We start from the raw sequence: 19,737 nt of genomic DNA, 5'->3' as shown, positions 1-19,737 counted from the left end.
GGATGGATGATATTTGATCCTGCTGGGTTATTTGGACCACAGGGAAGTATGCATTGTAAATTCTTATTTTCCAAACCACACAATACCGATCCATATTCGTAAATTGTGCAGTCGTATTGCCCTGCAGCGAGATGTTTTCTTTATATGGGGTGGCTATTTCAACTGTGTGCGCGATACTATGCTCAATAGAACCCCCCCAGCCACCCAAGGCGGTCCTTCCCCTGCCACTAATGCTCTTAATGCTGTAATTTTAACAAGGGAATGCAGAGTCATTCTTTGGCCTTGAAGTTTCCGAATGATCTAGCAAAAAAGACTAGCAAACTAAGCCTGACGGCATTACTACTAGTACAAGTGCATGGCAAGAGGGAGGGGAGAGGAGAGGGAGAGGGCCATACTATCCTTAAACAACTGTGCTAGGCCAACAACGTTTCAGATAGTGCAAGCGCATGAAAGAGTGAGGTGATAAGGGGGTGAAGTAGAATACATACAGAAACAAAAACCTACTGTACTAGGCCTGGCAAACTAGGCCTAATACATTCTAAGGTAATGTACAAGTGCTCAGACAGGAAGTGGGGGGGAGGGAGCAAGTGCGTCCAGTGCAGCAGGGCCCTGGGTTAAGTGCAGAGAGGTTACCCTTCCCATGGAATGAATTCCAGAAGTGCAGTATTGGTGAGCAGACTGCAGAGGCCTGGATGCAAGTGCAAGGACTGGCGGGGGAGCCTGAGACCTGTGTGGCTTTGGAGGTGCATCAGGTGACCAGCCAGCAAACGGAGCGGTGTTAGGGAGAGAGGTAGGGGGAAGTAGGCAAGAATATAGAGGAGGTTAACAGGGAAGAGGGAGAGAGAAAGAGGAAGGTCTTGAGGAGTTTCCAGAACTTAAGGAGATCAGGCTCAAGACAGAGAGGCAGGGAGGTTGTTCCAGAGGGAGGCACCTGCAGAGGATAAAGATCTACCCCCAAATTCCTGTTTTGAAAATCAGCTCATTCGCAGAGAGTTGGAAGAGGACGAGCGGAGAGCTCTAGAAGGAGAGCATTTAGGGAGAGAGAGTTGTAAATAGTGCGGGCCCCGGCCCCAGAAAGCCTTGTGGACTATGCAGAGTGTCTTGGACTTGATACTTGCAGCCACGGGGAGCCAGTGGCGGGATTTCAGCCCAGGAGAGATGCGATCCCTGGGCGTGAGGTCAAGGATAAGTCTTGCGGTTCTGTTCTGGATGAGCTATCAGATTTAGACCTAGTGGACATCTGGAGGGAACTGCACCCAGGCGTTAGAGGGCACTCCTTTTAACCTTCCCCTTATAAGTTGCATACTAGAATAGACTGCTTTTTTGTTGGGACGGGACAACTAGCTGAATTAGTAGGTGCAGTTTATATGGGCTGCACAATGTCTGACCATTCTCCCTTGGTAATTCAATGGGAAAGTGTGGTCCCTAGACCCCCTGTCCCGACGTGGTGAATGCCAGCAGATGGCCTGGGGATGCCCTCTTTAGAGAGAAGGAACAGGAAACCCTGATAAACTTCCTGGGAGATAATGTCGGGAGCATAGATGTCTGGTGTATGATCTGGGAAACCATGGAAGTCGTGATCCGGGGTGAAGTAATCGCTAGTGCAGGGGCATTCGCAGGTAACTGCGAGAAGAATTAGAAGCTATGGAGAATGAAATAGGTGCCTTGGAGGCCCTATACACTGGCCAAGGTTCGGTAGAGAAGGAATTATTAGCAAAACTATCCTGATGCAAGCAAGCATGGGACAGATTATCCAAATTTGATCAGCACATGCGTATAGCTCGGACACATGCAGAAGGGGACACATCGGGGAGGTTGCTTGCATGGCATTAAGCCTTTGACTCGGATTTGTGTGATCCGACTGCGGCTTCTTTTACCGCAACAGTGTTGCGGGGGACACCCCCACAGCCCCTGTTATTTTTTTTTCCTTTTCTCAGGAGTGATGTGGGGGTGTCCCCTGTAACACCCACTCACCATATTGTATAGTATGGTGAGCGGGGTGCTGCAGGGGACACCCCTGCAGTATTTTCTTTTTTTTAATGCATGCCACCAAAGGTTCAAACTTTTGATGTTCGAACCTTTGGTGTCATGCATTTACGACCTTTTGTATAGGTCAAACTTTTTTTTCAGTAATTTCTACCAATACCTTTGACTCTGGTTATTGGGAGTGGGAGCCCTTAGCTGTATATCTAAGACAGGAGTATATGGAGGCGGAAATCAACGTAAATGGAACTACGCACCTCATATCATTGTAAGTGGATGAGGTCTTACTTTATTTGGTGTCCTGGATGTGTTGGAGGGGTTTACTACATTGTCTGGGATTTCATTTAATAGACAGAAATCCTGTCTTTTCCCTCTGGCAGGACTCTGTGAGGTAGACAAGATGATGCTGCCTGACTTAGGACTGCGCTGGGAGACACTCTCCTTTAAATATCTGTGTATCCAAGTATGCACATTCGTAACACACTTAAGGTAGTGGAAGGTATGAAGAGGTCTATGAAATTTTGGTCGAGGTTGCTGCTCTCCCTCATGGGTAGGGTTGACATAGCCAAGATGGTCATACTCCCTAGGTTGTTGTATACGTTCATGAATGTCCACTATTATATAGAAGCTGCGTTTTTCCGCTCCTTGGATGTTCTGTTGCAGGACTTCCTGTGGGGCCTGAGTCGGCACAGGCTGATGCTGAAAGTCTCGCACCTGCCTTACAGGGATGGCAAGGTGCAGGTGCCTAGGCTGGGACTCTATTATCTGGCCGCCCAGTTAAGCTTTGTTGTAAAATGGCTGTCAGATGATTCCACTTCTAAGTTTGAGTTACTCCAGACTCGGGGTGAGACCTGCCTGGCTTAGAGAGGTTCTGTGGCTCCTGGATTGCTGCATTGGTCCCCAGCCCTTGCTCGTGAGATTGGGTAGGCAGATCTGGACCAGAGCATTAAAATTACTTCGTTTACAGCACCCCATTCACTCATTGTACTGATGGTTGCTGATGTATGCACAAGTGTGGACGAGCTGGGTGTTGCAAGGCGCTGGGAGGAATTGGGTTTATACACTTGGGGTGATCTGTATGAGAATGGGATGTTTAGAGAATTGGATAGTTTGACACATCACAAGGGCCTCCCTAAGGGCCAATTACTGAGATATATGAAGGTGGCGAGGGTGGCCAGACGTAAATGGACTGGGCGGCCTGCTGAACTGCAGGAGAATGCGCTTCTGGCCCTGATGTATGCTCTGGGAGATGGTTGAAGACCTGTGTCTAGGTTATATCAATGTTTATTGAGTGGAACTAGTATCACAGACACTAAGTTGAAAGAGCGCTGGGAGGCTGATGTTGAATCAGAGAGAACTGCTAAACAGCGGGACCTAGAGCTGGGATTTGATAAAAATGTATCCCGAAATGCAAGGTTTAGGCTGCTCCACGTTAATGTGCTCCATCGCACGTACATGACTCCCAGCAGAGTGGCTACATTTAGTACCAACCTGAGATCAGCTTGTCAGTCGGGATGGGGATGACCCAATGCACATGCTTTGGAAGTGCATAAAGGCGCAGAGCTTTTGGTCCCGAATTGAACAGGCTTGCACGACAGCTGGCAGTACCAGATAATGCTTGAGCCCACTTGAACGTCTATTGGGTATATAACCTGGACCAAGAAAATACAAACTTGCCACTAAATCTATGTATATTGCATGCATAATAGCAAAACTGCACCTGGCTGTGTCATGTAAACTTAAGGGGGGGTCCTCAATATTAGGCATGGCACACAGAGTTTAAGACTTGGTGCGCGGCAGAAACAATGGCATGGCATGGAACGATACAGGCACAGGATGATTATTTAGCCATTACTTTTGAAGCCTGGAAATTGCTCACTGTAACAATGTTCCACTCATCGGACGATAAGCCTCCCTGAACGCAACTCCACAGCTACTCTGCGCGCTTTAGGGATTGTATGACGCTGTGACGCTCCCTGAACCCCTTGAACAATTATAATGGCCATAAACTAACTATTTGGACTGCTGTGCTCATTGCATTGCCCCACCCCAAAAACCTATAATCCGTATTACTATGCCAGCAAGCCCTAGCTGGTTATTACCACGGTTTGCTAAGCGTTGGTCAATTTAAGTTTTACTGCACTAATATTGTAAAACTTACAATCTCCTGCTGCAAAGTTTCCATTGTACAGTTGTGTATTGATCTCTCAATTGTGTGCCTTGCAGGCCAATATTGTTACAGCTACACTAATAAACAGATTTCAAAATAAATGATTACCTGGGCATGCGCACAGATCATTAACTGGCAAACATGTTATGAAACAAACTGCACGAAAACTAAGGGAAGTACTGGCATGAGAAAAGCAGAATCGCTTCAGATCATAAAATTGACTTTAAAGTCTTCCAATTTGTGCTCCTTCATTTTCGGCACACAGTGAATTAGGTCTGTCATATCTTGAATCCGAGTTGAGATTGGAACCCCTAAAATTGTTCTTTAATGTGTTTAATAATCCAGCAGCAACACCCGAGAATACCAATTCTGTGGATTAAATAAATGAGTAAATGTTTGAGGGAAGTAAATATGTTCGATACAATTAAAGTCAGTATAGATTCATCATTTTCCAGTAAAGACGACGCTGGTAAAATTGAATTTCCCGAAAATACTGTTGAAGTATAATAGAAAAGAGATATCAATTCAGAAAAGTAAAAATGCTTCTAAGAGTAAAATATCAATGGTTGAATCAATACAACTTCATTTGACATGGTTCCAGTTTAAATAGGATTGCTTTTTTTTATCACCAGGGTATGATTAAATGTATTAGACATAAGAATGATAAGATTTAACCTGTTCAACAGTTAAAGGAATAGTTCACTCTAAAATTTGATTGGCCATAATCAAAAATATATATAAAAAATATTTTTAAAGAAAGTTCCTATGTAAAATTTGGAGCAAATTAGGCTCAACGTGTTTACATGGGGGCATCCATTTTGTGATTTGAAGCAGCCTCCTCTGTTCAGGTTAAGCTCTGCTCTGGCAGCAATAATCAAGCAGGGAAAGCCCCATACTGGAAGCTTTTGCTTACTGCAAGCAGAGCAGAGCTTAACATGGAGAGGAGGCTGCCTTCACTTTCATTTTACGTTTTCTGTGCTCCTCAAGCCCGGGGAAGCACAGAAAACGTAAAATGAACGGCAGAGCAATTATAAATACTTCGCTAGCTGCCGGCGGAGTTTTCATAATTGCTGCAACTTTCTTTTCTAGTTTCCTGTGCTCGGAAAACTAGAAACGAAAGTTGCAGCAATTATGAATACTCTGCTGGATGCCGGTGAAGAATTCATAATTGCCTGGTCTTGCCTACAAGAAAAGTTGCAGCAATTATAAATACAGCGTTGTTGTATTTACGATTGCTGTGGTTAGAAAACCACAGAAATCATAAATGGCTTCAGCTTTGAGTCTCCTGGCCTGGGGGAGCCAGGGAGACTCAAAGCAAAAGCCACCGCAATCATACATACAACACAGTTCTATTTATAAATGCTGTGGTTTTCTTTTTAAGTTTCCCGGTCTCCCCCGGTATGGAGGAGCCGGGGAAACTTAAAAAGAAAACCTCAGAAATCAAGCCACTCCAATCATAAATACAATAATGTTGTATTTATAATTACAGTGAATATCTAAAATAAAACATATAAAGCACTTACCAACAGACAGGATCCTGACTGCATTCTCTGCACTCCGGCAATAATGAAGCAAAAGCCACCTACTGGTAGCTTTTGTTTATTACAGCTGGCTGGCCTTTGCTTCATTATTGCCGCGAGGGCAGAGCTTAACACAAGCACAGGAGGCTCATCCATTTCACAAAATGGATGCCTCCTAGTGCTCGAAACTTTTGAGTTTGAGCCCGATTTGCTCAAAATTTTACATAGGAACTTTCTTATATATATATATATATATTTGATTATGGCCCATCTTTTGAGCCAATAACATTTTAGAGTGAACTATTCCTTTAACAGAAATGACCCTTTTTGTATAAATATTTCAGCACCAGATTTTTCATGTTAGATTTGTTTGTAGCAAATTTGAAAATCCTTGTTATTTCCGATTTGGAAAGAAAATAATTTTAAGTAATGTTGCTTAACCGGTTTATCTTATGGGGTGTATCTGTGAAAGCCATTTGCGTGTTAAATACATTCTTATTGGTGGCCTTAGAACTTAAAAGGAAAGCTTTGAAGCAGTTTTACATTTTGTATTAATACTGTTGAAACACAAAATGTTGGATGTTATACATCTTAAATGATGAATTGTACTTTATACAAACATGTATTTGAATTCATTTGTTTGTTGGAGCTTCAATGGATTTTATTTTTAAATGCAATTCTAAAATAAAGCTTTTGAATTTCTCTTCTCTGAAATTGGTGCATAAACCAACCAGCTGTTTGGCCATGGACAGAAATCACAGTTATAGATACAGGAATGGGTAAAGGAGCACAAGGGATGGACAGACTGGGAAGAGTAACAGAGAAGTTAGATAGATCAGGAAAGGAAGACCTGGGAAAGAGCACAGAGGGGCGACGCAACCGTAAACGGAACACCACCTGCTGAATCCACTGATGAAGGTCCTGCATGATCCTCAATCTACAGCTGCCCACATATGCTTGCCTTCAGGATCATCCGATTGCACAGACCGATGGTCCATCACACAACACAGGGCTTTCAAGCAACCTAAGCATTGGACCCTCTCAGTCCTTAGGTTGTTTCAACAGCAGCGTGCAACATAGGGCACTGCATCTGAAGCCTGCAGTGTAGGTGCTGCTAAACAGAGTGGTGGGGCAGGGATGGTCTATAGCTCCAGTTACCCAAGTAAACTCATGAAGTGGATGAGGATATAAAAGCTAAATTAAAGTCTAGGTGTCTGTACGCCAGTGACCAATTTCAACTTATTTATGCTCACATTTCTTGATGCATCCCTTTGCTCTGCATGGAAGAAAATAAACCAGGTCTTTAAATAACCCTTCGGCTGCACTTCCGTTTGTCTCTAGTGGTGCTGGTGCACCACTACAGCCAAAGCGAACAGAAATCAACGGTCTGCTTGTTTATTGTAGGCATTGTTCCTTAGATTCTCACAAACAGGTAGCTTGGGATGCATGTGCTCCATGTTGACTTGTAACTATGGGCCTCATTCCGAGTCCGGCGGTAGCCGTGCCGGAAAAACCGGCAGGCTGCCACGGGACCCGAAATACTATTCCGCCTCCGTGATTGCCGGAATCACCGGGGCATTACAACCCCGGTCACCCGGTAATTCCGGAGGCAGAATTCCATAAATCCCCATTCCCATGGAGTCCCATAGGACTCCATGGGGATGGGGACAATGGAAACACTGGTTCCGTCTATGACAGAGCAAGTGTTTCCATTTCCAAGAGTAAACGGGTGTCGTTACTCCCACCAGGTCAGACCTGGCAGGAGTGACACCTCCCGCCTGCATAACTCGTAATCAGCCGGTCCAGAAACAATGGTGGCAGCGGATTTACTGCCACTGTTGTTTCCTGACCGGCAGGGTAATAAGGCGGCCCAATGTACAGCTGTCATTTCATTACGTAATATAAAAAGGGCTTGTGAGTGGACTGTACATGGACAGGGATTATGAAAAATTGTAAGTACATCAACAAAGAGCAAAAGCCCAGACCACTTATCAACCAACCATAAATCCCTGTAACACGGAAGGATTTTTAAACCAGTAAATGAGAAGGAAAAGGACATCAGTGATTAAACAATTCACTCAGAATTGATCATCCAAAATAAGAAGCACTGAGAATCTTGAGTAGCGAGAACAGATTTTAAAACGCTTTATATTTTTGCATGTTTTGTTAAATAAAAAACTCAGCTATGCAGCCAAAAACAAACTATGCTAGAATCCTCTTAATGTTGCAGGAAAAGTAAGTGGAGGGTTAGGCAGAGAAGGCCACGGCAAGGTGTAGCCAATACTCACGAAAGGGGCTAAGCTTTTGCACTTGCCCCACTGCACGCATTTCCCTATAACGACCTGAAGCTGCTGTTCTTCCTACGCATTGGTAATTAAGTAATTGGACATTAGCCCATCCCATCCCTGACTTTGCCCACCTCCCAGAACCTCTTGATTCTGCACTTGCACAACCCCAATGTCACAAGACCTAGTAGGACTGCTATTGTTTTTTTTCCTTGTTCCCCTACCCTTTTATGTCTTGTGGTGCCTGGAAACACTTTCAGCTGTATAGGGGCCATACAAATGTTCAATAAATAAATAAAATTAGACTTTTCATACTTTTATGTCATCCACATGGTCAGCTCTGATAATATTCCTGGAGTTTGGCATAGGAGAGAAATTGTATTTTCTGAAGCAGTGACGTTAAAGTCTGTGAGTCTCTCTCTCTCTCTCTAACAGTTGAAATACTCCAACGGTGGGCTGGCCATCTAGGGCACTAGGGCATAAAGCCTCCACAAACTACTACATGATCTGATGGATGGAGGAGCAGTGTACATTACAAAATCAATGTCTTACATTTTATAAAATCTGAGATACGTCCATTACTACTCATGCAAGCACTTTGTTAACTTGAAGCAACTTAACAGCTCAACTCATAACTGCTTGCTACCCTTGTAGGCTTCTAGAAAATAAGTTATCTTTTAATAAATAAGCACTCCATGCCACCGATTCCTCCTTAAATGCCTCATACCTCTTTAAGCTTTTTCGCCCAGGGCTTCTGTGCTTTCCTAAATCCATCTTCTGCTTCCTTTGTTTCCTTGAAACCGCCTATCATTTGCTTGTGGAAGGCATCCTTCTGCCAATTTTTGATCTTCTCAAAATCTTCACTCATCAGGGCATGTTTTATGTTAAGGTGGAGGTCACTCACTTTTTCTGCTTCAGTCATTAAAGCATGCCAAGCCTTTTCTACTGTCCCGTACTGTGGACCTAGAGACAACAAATAAAAACTATCATTGTAATACAATACCAACAATTCAGTTCAATAGTAGCTATTCACCACTGAGTTGTTTGATTGTACCTGACGATTGGCATTTCAAAGTCACTCATTTGAGTTAACCTGGGTGGAATAACCTTTGTAGATGCTTTGCACGACTTGACCATCATACAACATAGAATATAAGAGGCTCTGTATTTTAAGACCTGTGAAGTGTTGTATAGCCATTTGCACTGCTGTCATTACCTTCATCATGGTTGTGGTGCATTTAAAAGCCACAACTACAGGGCTATCAAGAACATTTGTGTGTGTATACATTTTTTTGTTTTAGACTAGAATACTCTTTGCTACAGAAAAGTAATTGAATGCTCCCATTCATGGGTCTGTTAGCATTGATGGATTTTTGTAGGATTTTAAAACAATTTATCTTGAGGGACTTTAACCATTTAATTCAACCAAACGTTCACATTATTGACAGCTCAACTGTTAATGTTGAATTGTAAAGTATACACCAAAAACTGTATTGTTTTGTTTGTACTACAACATCACATGAATCCAAGAGATTAATAGCAGGTATCTTGGTTGAAAGGATTCTTTGAGGACAAAGGGTTGCATAATGGCATCTCAATGACGATAATGTGATGATAGAGCAAGGGAGGTTTGGCACATGGGTCAGGCATCAGCTACCATCTCATGCAGCAAAGAGTAATGTTGTAATAACATGCATCTTGATGGTATGGTTGAAAAGAGCTGGTAAACGAACCCAAGGTGGGAACCTCAACATTCACTGGCACCTTGAGGTAGAGGCCTATAATGCAAAAAAAAGTGGTGCCAGGAGTGCCAGGGCAACTGAAGAAAATTATAGTGTTAATGGTTCCAAATAACATATTATAGTTAATAACAGTTCATTCCAGACAAAATATTGTCTGGAATGAACTGTTATTAACTATAATATGTTATTCGGAACCATTAACACTATAATGGAAATTAATTGTAATTCTCTCAATATCGTAAATATCTATATGTTTTAGAGATTTAATTAGGGAGTGAATGTATGAATGCATGAGTAGTAGAATGTTTTTTATGAAATTGATTAAAATGCTCAATAGTTTTTTACGCAAATCAAAATAAAATGAAAATATGATTTGATCTTTATATCCCTCTGCCCTTTTTCTTCAGTTGCCCTGGCACTCCTGGCACCACTTTTGTTTGCATGAAAAGAGAGCTGGAACTTAGGTTACATTAATCTGGCATTGCAATACGAGACAGTTAACACAGGCACCGGGAGGTGAGGTGTCGGAAAAGATGTGTGTTGCTGCATTACCATGAATTCCAACAGGTATTTTGCATGTCACAAGAAGGCAGTTTGAGGTATATGGCGTGAATGAGGAAAAGTCTGTCCCTATGTCTTTTGAACGTGGTCCTAGCAGGTACTAGCAAGTAATGTATAAGTTACTTACCTGTAATTCCTGTTCTCCAGTATTGGCATCTTTCATGGATTCACAAGCTCTTGAATATTCCCCATCATCAGGTTGGGAATCATTGGTAACATTAAAGCAGTTTACCTTTAAATTTCTAAAACGCGTTTCACTTTAGTGCTCCAGAGTCATTTTGGGTCACACTGTTCACAGCCAATTAGTCGGGTCCTCTTAGCGTCACCCCTTCACATTTGGCAGTGCACGTAATGTGGCAGTAAGAAACAAGAAGAGCCAGCGGGATAGATGAGAGGGTCGCATGTGAATCCAGGAAAGATACCAATGCTGGAGAACAGGATACACAGGTAAGTAACTTATTCCTTCTCCAGCATTGGATCTTTCATGGATACACATGCTCTTGAATAAGATTATTCAGCAGTTCATATACACAACCATAACGGGCAGAGGCAGAGCTCAACAGAAGTAACCAACTCACTTCTGGAACACTCACCTCATGCGAACAGGTTGCGAAGAACTGCCTGGCAGACTCAGGACTCCAAAGCAGTACAGCCATGTGAAGGTATGGCCAGACATCCACGTGGCTGCCCTGTAGATATCGACCAGGGGAACACCGGACAGGAACGCTGTAGTAGAAGCCATGACCCTGGTCGAGTGTGCTCATGATCTACCTGGATGGGGCCTGCTGGCCAGACGATGGTAGTGGGAAATGCACGCCAACAGCCATCTCGCAATGGAAGACTGACATGGCATTGTACTTGCCAACAAACAATTGTGATGACTTTCTCAACTCTTTAGTGTAAGCCACATAGAACCTGGGGGCTTGGACGACATCCAGGTAATGTAAGGAGTGGTCGACCAGCGACGGAGAGCCAAAGAACATTGGTAGAATAAGGGTTCAATAAGTTGGAATGCAGAAGCACCCTTCGCCATGAATGATGGGTTTGTACGAAGGAACACCTTAGACTGATGAACATAATGTGGATAATACTACCAGATACCAATAAATGCCAATGAGTTAGCCGCCCTGATGGTCTTCGCGGCCGTAGAGATGACCCTCTTGCCGAAGGCGTCGAGTTGTTTAGCTTCCTGTCTGAAGGTACCATATAAGGAGACAAAGGATTTGCAGAGCGCTAACGGGCAGGGCTGTTTGAACAGGCATTTTGGCACAGAGTCCGGGACCTTCGATTTCTTTTCCAAGCAATCGTTCTTGGGTGGCACTGAGACCAGTTCCTCATTACTAGGAGGCCACCCTCCTAAATATTGTCCAGCACTGGGATGCCTACTATTGATCTTCTGGCGGATTCCCCACCTTTGATTAAGGAATCTCTCCTTTTTCTACTCATGTGGGTGGAGATCAAAAGAGCTTTGCTGCTCGAGACATGAGAGCATGAAAGGAACCAATCTCGCTAGGAGGCAAATCTCTTGCAGGTAGATCTGCTGGCTCACCGTCACCTGGCACTAGATCCTCATACTCGTCCGACGATTGAGTGTGTGGGGAACCGTCTGTCGGATAGTCATTGGTGTCCGTATAAGTGAAGTCGACTGGTGGAGGCACCAAACCTTCCTTTGCAGGAAAGAAACAGGCTGTGTTGGAGAAGGCAATGGTGCTGGAGAATGTAACGATGTAGCTGGAAGTTGCTGCTGGAGCTCCAAAGCTAGTGTCTGTACAGTGGACAAGATGTCCATAGACAAGTCCCTTGAACCTGAGGGAGCCGGAGCTTGCGGTGAACTGGAGGGTATGCTCACTGGGGCAGGTGCAACCTGTGCAGGTTGAGCTGGGCATTGCTTAGGTACAGAAGGACCTTGCTTTAGTGTGGTCGGAGGCAGCATGTCAGCAAGAAAAGGCACAGCATCTTCCTTGTGGGAGAATATTTCCTCTGGTGCATCCATGTTCGAATCAGCATCCTTCTTAGTAGTTGTTCAGGAGGGGCCATGCTCAGACAGGGGACTGCAGGCAGTGCATATGGAGCCAGTGAAAACAGTGGCTGAGCACAATTTGGCCTGGTGAGGTAAGACCTTGCCAACGGAACATCCCTGTCCACAATAGCTTCCCTTAGAAAAGGGAAACCAAGGGCCTTTGAGCAGGCGTAGTTGACAATGCAGACATGCTTGGTGATGGAGTAGGCCTCGAATACGAGGTAGTTAGCGTAGTGGACTTGAACGTAGACGATGATTTGGTCTATGGAACTGACGTACTGGATTTGATCGTAAGTGTGGTAGTTTAGGTCATCGAAAAGGTGGTCGACGGAGGGAATCATAGACGGAGTGATGGTCGTCGGCGGCGAAAAGGAGTTGGGCCATCCATAGGCTGTCGACAGGGATAGTTAAGATGGAGGAACTGTAGTTGTGGACGAGAGTTGCTTCTCCAAATAGTGCTTCGATGACAAAGCTGCTGACTGAGGTCTTCTCAGCGCTATAGCAGTCAACAAGGTGACCGTAGGCGTAGATGAAGACGTCAACGAAATCGTCGACAAGGGAGGAGCCCGAGCGTACGATCCATGTCCCTTTTCACCTTCTTATCACAGGAAGATTCTTCATGGGACCTTGATCTCTTTGATGAGGGAGTGCGCTCAGGGGGTCTGCTGTGCCTGGCAGAGGTGTAAATACAGACAGAAACATAGTCAGAGGCCCACGCGCCTTCATCCAACCAAGCCACTAACCATTGGTGGCGAACCTTGCAGATTTTTGACGAGAACATCTGGCAGATGGCACAGTTGTTCAAGTCGTGGTTCGGGGGAAGACAGTAAAGACGTTGCTCATGAAGATCTTTGATGTACACGTTCTTCAGGTTACACGTCAAGCAGGCCTTGGACAGGCTTTTCCTCCTCTTGTCTGCCAGGGTCCGCACTGCCTCTGGGTGGACTCTCAGGCTCTTGTTGGCGTCTTTTGTTTCTTTCGTGGTTAACGGGAGAAGAGTCTCCCTCCGCTTCCTTCTTGCGACCGCCTCCTCTTGATTCCTTGGTCTCTCGCAACTTCCACTTCGCACGTCTGCTTCTCTCCTGCTCTCTGTCACCTGCATAAGCCCACAGTCTCTCACCAGCTTCTGGTGTTCTGGCAGCATGACCTTCTCCCGCAGCCTCTTCGTTGGTGGGCTTACTGGCTCCACCACGCTGGTAATTGCCTTTCAGTGTCTTCACCTTCACAGAGAGACGCGGCACTCTCCCGCAAGCAGCACACTTCAATTCCCTTCTTCAAATGGCTCGATTTCTTCTACTTCACTAGAGCACTCGCTGATTGTAGCCCATCTCGCTGTGTAGGGCTCAATCCATCTTCTTCATCCCAGTATTTTGGGCATTCTGGGAGATGAAGTTCACTTTTGAGAATAGATTTAAAAAACGTAACCATTTACAGAGTCTTAAATGAGGAATGAGTTCTGGATGATTGGTGAATGTACTTGGAGTGGGTGATTTCCCTATTCTTCATGGGAGAAGGACTGGATGTATCACAATAGGCCAAGAGGGTGTTGGATAGGGGAGTGGGTATTTTCAAGAGAAAACAGGGGATACCGTCTCTCAACCGATGAAGCCATGACATCTCCCCAGAGTTCGTCTCCCCCTATGTGATCCTCCCTCATACAGCCGTCCCCAAGATCAGGTAGTGGCTGCCATCCCTGGCCACATGGGAGGAGGTCACCACTGGGGAATCAGTGATGACTCCATCAAATTCATCACAATAGTAATGTTGTTTCCTTTCCTCTCATGGGTATGACACCTACTTGTGCTTGGTCTAGTATCCGACTGTGTTTTCAACATATTTCAGGATTTGTTCCTAGACCTAGCTTTATAGTAGCTTCACCAGTTATGGGATGTTTGAGATTGGTCGGTAGTTGTTTAGACCTTCCGTGTTTCCTGGTGGGTCTTTAAGGAGCGGCTTCATTTATACCGATTTAAAGGCTTGTGGCATGGTTCCTGTTGCTAGTGTGTGGTTGAAGAAATATTCTACAGGTGTTTTCTGGGTGAAAATAGTCTTGTATACGTCTGGTGGGCAGGGGTCTGCTGGAGAGAACCGGCTCTGTTACTTTAGGTCACCCGGCTGTTTAAATATTCGGTCAAGATTGGTGGGAGGTGGTTAGTCTAGAAGATGGTTCCGGTGTTGGCTGGTTGTAGGGGTTGGGATTTTCGGCATATTCTCAATGATTTGCTGGATATTTGTGATTTTGTTTTTGAAGTGGTCTGCAAGGTCATTGCAAATTTTTTTAGATGAAGTTGGTGTATTGTTGCATTCTGCTGTGAGGAAGGCATGGTATCACAAGTAGACAAAGACACAATGGATACAAGTTTTGAAAACCTTTATTTATACTTTTGTTTGGGAGGTAGAATTCTTAACTGGTCCCAACTCTAAAATGGGAGTAATCTCGACCATCAAACAATAATAAAAACAAGTCCAAGTCAGTCTGGTCAACATAAATGGCCTTTACTAAGAAAACCTAACCTTGACCTTCTTAGACAAACAAATGTGTTAAGGGATTACACAATGAAATGAGTGTCTCAAAAGGAAATGTCAGAATGGCAAAAAGAAATGTCAGAATGGATTGAGCACTAACTCCCTTCCCCAGGTTCAACCTCACGGGGTCTAGAGAGTCTCTCAAAAAACAAAGGATGGGTGTATACCACACTTCTGTCAGTCTTGCACACTTTGGCTTACTAGCACAATTGAACAGTTCACTCTTAGGCTTTCATCTTCTGGTCACTCAATCACTTCTTTAGGCTTTGCTCGCCTTGTCATCAATACTTAGTTCACATATTCTCAATTTCTCATAGTACAGTACTGTTCAGGCTTCCCTCTGCCGGGCTTGAGCCTGTTCCTCCTTCGTGGGGTTCCTTTCCCCACATTTTCATCTCGTATCTTTTCCAATGTCGAAGACTTTTGAGTCTACAAGGAATTTACGTAAACCTCTGCATGATCACTTCAACTTCTCTTCCAATAATCCTTCACCTTGTAATCAACAACATCTTATGGCACCAATATGTCTTGGTCTTATGTTTTTCACTCTCTTTAATATGCCCCTTTGTTCTTTTCTGAAGAACATAAGTAATACCAATACCTCTTGATACCTCTTATTCTCTTTTAGTTTCAAAGATCATATTCAACACCAATTGCCTCTTGGTGCTTGCAGTTCCCATTTCGTAGTTCTTATTCTCTCTCACTTGCCGTCTTGGCTTCTCTCCACAATCTTTATAATTGAATTCTGCCCTCTTGGCATATTTTACAGTTCACAAATATCACTTTACTTCTGCCCTCTTGGGGAAAAATATCACTTTTCTCTTATTCAACCTTCTTTCCTTATTGCGGTTTCCTTTCAACTCCGCTTGCAATATCTTGCAAATTTGAGAAACATTTCACAGAGACTTTCGAATGTGCGACTCTCGCAGGACCACTCTGTTACTCTGTATTCTTGTCTTGTAGTTTCTCATAAAATCAGTGAGAATAGGGGTTAGATGGGTTAATGAAAAAGGGGCATACCATGTCTCACCATTGGGTGCTTCTCCCCCACCCGCCTCCCGAGGACTCCCTACCCAGGTGATCCTCCCTCGCTTGCCCAGCCCCAGTGTCGGGATCCAAAAGCGATGGCCTTTCCCTGGTCACAGAGTACAGGATTCCCTGGGGACTAGGTTGTGGTTTTTCACACTGCTGAATTTCTTATCTCCTCTATGATGTTGAACATCTTTCTGGGTGTTGCTTGAATGTGCGATCCTTTTGTTGTACAATGTCTTTTTTACTTTGAGTATTTCAGCTCCGTAAAGACATATCTTTCTTTGGTATGCGTTTGTTTTCCAGTTGGGTGTAGTTCTTGTACCAGTTTTCTGTTCGTTTTTTTCAGTGCTCTGAGATGGGGTGTGAACCATCTTGCCAATTTTTTCTTTGAAGAGAGGGTGAATGGTTTTTCGGGTGCATTGTCATCCAATGTTTTTGCAATTCATTTTTGGACTGAGTGTGTTCTTTCCTCTATGCTGGCTGAGTCTAAAATGGTGATTGGTGGTTTTGTGGCTTCCAGGCTCCCATTTAGGTCAACACTGTGTTAATGGATTTCCAGAATTTGAGTATTTTTTTGGCAGGTTAGCAAGTATCCGTGTTGGTGGGAGGATCACAAAGGGAATAAGGAGGTGGTCGCTCCAGAGGATTTGCATTGCTGGTGCAGTTGTAACCAGGTTTTAGTTGTAGAAGATTGCATCTAGGGTGTGCCCTGCTGTGTGTGTGTCGCTCTTCACCAGATGTTGTAAATGCATTCTTGCTAGTTGATTTGTGTAGGAGGAGACTGATACACAGGTGGCAGGATTACTGCTAAAGACCTATTCGTGAAAAACTAAAGGAAAACCCCTACCTGGCCCTATTACTAAAAGGGGTTTTCCAGTCTCAACCTAATACTAAGGATATGTCAGTATGTCCACAATCAAAAGTCCACTGTCCTGTGCCAAAACCTATTTCCTTCTCTTACACTAAATTAAAAGTTGGTGGGCCTTCTTAATGCAGAAGAATTGCTCTCTCTTTCTATAGAGTGGAGTTGCTAGTAGTCTGGAGGGACGATTTACTGAGGGAATGACTCCCTGCCCCACTTTGCAGTTCTTTTCAAAAGCACCACACAAAGTTCCAGATCGAAACGCCTTAGTTCACAAATGGAGCAATGTTCCACCTTCAAAACCTTGATGTCAAGAAATGTCTCCCTTCCCTTGGTCTTTCTCAGGTTTCTCACAATGTTCATAATATCATGGGAATGACTGCCTTTCTCTGGTCCGTCTTAGGCTTCTCGCAATGCCAAGAGAATGACTCCCTTCACTTGGCTTTTATCACAACGTTCAGAAACAACAAGGGGAAGGATTCCTTCCGCTGGTCTTTTCTTAAGCTTTTGTCTCAAAGCCAACATGGTTCACTGCCCTGCCAAGCACTGTAACTATGAAGAGCAGTGATATTTACATTAGTGCAGGTCCCCATACTCGCATTTTTATTCTTTAATGACCTCCTGGGTAGACTTGGTTCAGTTTCCTGCTAAATACTATCTGAAGGCCAGCAATATGAGAGAGTCTCTTCACTATGGTATGGGTTGCAGACTCTGTTATTGGTGATCTACTTCGCTCTGCTGTATTGCATACAGCTTTTAGTCTTGCAACTCCTTTTTGGCCACCCGCATACTTTGCTTCGCGGTCCGTGAGGGCCGACTCTCCAGAGAGTCTGCAGGCAGCCGCAGGATGGCTGGGGCTGCCAAGGACTCTTGCAGCGGCTGCCGGCAGACCCTCGCGGGACTGCCATCACTCTATAGTCGCCCATCTCCTTCTGATCATGCAGTTCTCTACCTGCAGGCTTCTCCGGCACCAGAATGCCAGGAGCCTTAGTCCACCGGTTTGCTAGGTTGTTCCTCTTTCCCCAACCAGCATCAGACCTTCAGGTTTCCTTCCCTTCTTGGCATCCTGGATTGGCTCTGTGCTTCCTTCACCTTCACGGCTCCTCCGGGAAGGATTAGACAACCTGTGAAGTTCTTCTTCACTTTTTATTGTCAATTTGGGACTTCCTTGTTCCAAGTAGTCTAGACCGCTCTGGTTGGTTCCGCGGGGCATTCTGCATTGCTCTGTGCCTCTTCTTCTTCCCAGCATTGATGAGGTTCTCATCCTCAACTGGGTCACTTGTGCTCTTCGTCCCAGTTTCCAGATAGGACTCACATAGCTAATCCCTACTCTTTCTCATCCCCGTACTTCTTAGGGAGGTCAGATAATCTAGACTACCAGAAATGAATGGAAGTGTGTGGGATTATGGAATCCTGTATAGGGTGGGAGGATGAGGGAGGAGGCATGTTTATGTGCATACTACGTTCTTCCCGGACAGTTGGCCCTAATTTAATAGGGGGCATACCTCCTCATGAGATTCACCTGCCGAGTACCACCCCAGGGGGAATATCGGGTAGCAGCCTCACCTTTCTGTCCTCTTGGGAAGGGGCTCTCCTAGTGGAAAAGGGACATCCAAGTATTTGTCACATTTGTTCAAGTTTTGGGTTAGTTGTTTTCTTCTTCGAACCAGATGTTGAAGCCACACAGTGTGATCAGGTGATCTTGTTTAGTGGTGAGGTTGGTGTTGGTGGCCCTTAGACAAGTAGGAATGATAGGTTGGGTTGGTGTCCAAGCCTAGGTGCAGGAGGAGTGATTTGCAGTTTGGGATGTTTAGTGGTGGTACTTTTATTTTTAGCTGGTCCTTGTATGCTATGGCGTGACCTCCTCCTCTTTGTCCTTCTCGGTTGGCTTGTTTAAGTTTGAAGTTGTTGGGTAGGGAATCATGTGCTATTACCTTGAAGTTTTGAGTCAGCCTTGTTTCAGTGAGGAATAGGATGTCTGTCCCTCCATCACTTGCAGTTCGTATATTTCTGTTGTGTTTATTCACATTGATCTGGCGTTGACTAGGCTGCAGTATATCTTTTTGTTTTCTGAGGATTCTTTGGACTTTGGCAGTGGAGTTGGGAGGATTGCATTGATATTTATCAATTTTTCCATCAACTTGTGCATTGAGTTCAGTTTGTTTCTTTGTTGCGTTGTTCAGCAAGGTTGCGTCTTGGATTCATGTTTCCTTCAGGGTCATCAGTCTGCTCACATTGATGATTCATTGTGTCATGACAATTTTTGGGGACGAATGGCGTGTTGACGTTTTTTCTTTTTTTCTTTCGGTTTTGTTTGTGGTTTTCCAGTCTTTCCATTGGATTTTTGGTTATCCTCCTTATGTGCTTACGGTACTTGAGGTGAGATGGTTGTCCGAGTGGGTGGTAAGTGGTCAGGTAGCATGGTAGGTAGAGTGATTTTGGTCTTGTTCCAGCAAAGGTACCTGTTTGCGGAGAACGTGTAGTTGTGTCATCTCTTGGTATACGTTGGTTCCTGGGTGTGTTATGATATTGTTTTAATTTGTTTGTTCTGTTTTGATTTTTCCTTGTGTGGGGCATTTTGTAGTTGGGATCGGTTTGCTCTGGTTTACGCCGCTGCAGTCACCCTCAAGTCTACTACCTGTGCTATGGGGAGTCTTCGTAAGCCACCCGGGCAGACCGCAACTGTGCAAGATCAAGGTGAGCAACTACCCATACCCAGCAATCCTCTTGCCATCCCTGCCTCTCGTCACTCATACCATCCCACTCACATCAGGTGAGCGCGCCTCCAATCACGGCCCATCGCTGTGCCACATCCTAGCCGCCCACCTCCCTCACGTACCGTAATAAGCACATTGGCTGCAGGATGTCATGGCCAGGGCCATGAACAAAGGATACATTCCACCCCCAAAAACAAAGCCCATTGGCCTGACAAACTATGTCAACACTTCCACTGCTACCGCATGTATACCCCACTATGTGATACATAGTAATGCCAATGACACTAATGATGCCGCACCTACGCACCATGCTGTGATG

General features: G+C 44.6%; 1 protein-coding gene across 7 annotated transcripts in view; it reads right to left on the bottom strand.

Moving 5' to 3' along the window:
- Positions 1 to 19,737, bottom strand: part of PACSIN2 (protein kinase C and casein kinase substrate in neurons 2) — a 909,220-nt gene that overhangs the window by 389,706 nt on the left and 499,777 nt on the right. For all 7 annotated transcript variants that reach the window (XM_069628223.1, XM_069628220.1, XM_069628219.1 and 4 more), the window contains one exon: positions 8,686 to 8,921. In XM_069628223.1, the coding sequence (XP_069484324.1) occupies positions 8,686 to 8,921 (236 nt within the window). The remainder of the gene's footprint in view (positions 1 to 8,685; positions 8,922 to 19,737) is intronic.

The sequence above is a fragment of the Ambystoma mexicanum genome, chromosome 12, assembly GCF_040938575.1.
Source record: "Ambystoma mexicanum isolate Mex_15411 chromosome 12, UKY_AmexF1_1, whole genome shotgun sequence".
In the NCBI taxonomy this organism is placed as follows: domain Eukaryota; kingdom Metazoa; phylum Chordata; class Amphibia; order Caudata; family Ambystomatidae; genus Ambystoma; species Ambystoma mexicanum.
The sequence above is the reverse complement of the archived record's forward strand: the minus strand, read 5'-3'. Positions and strand labels throughout refer to the sequence as shown.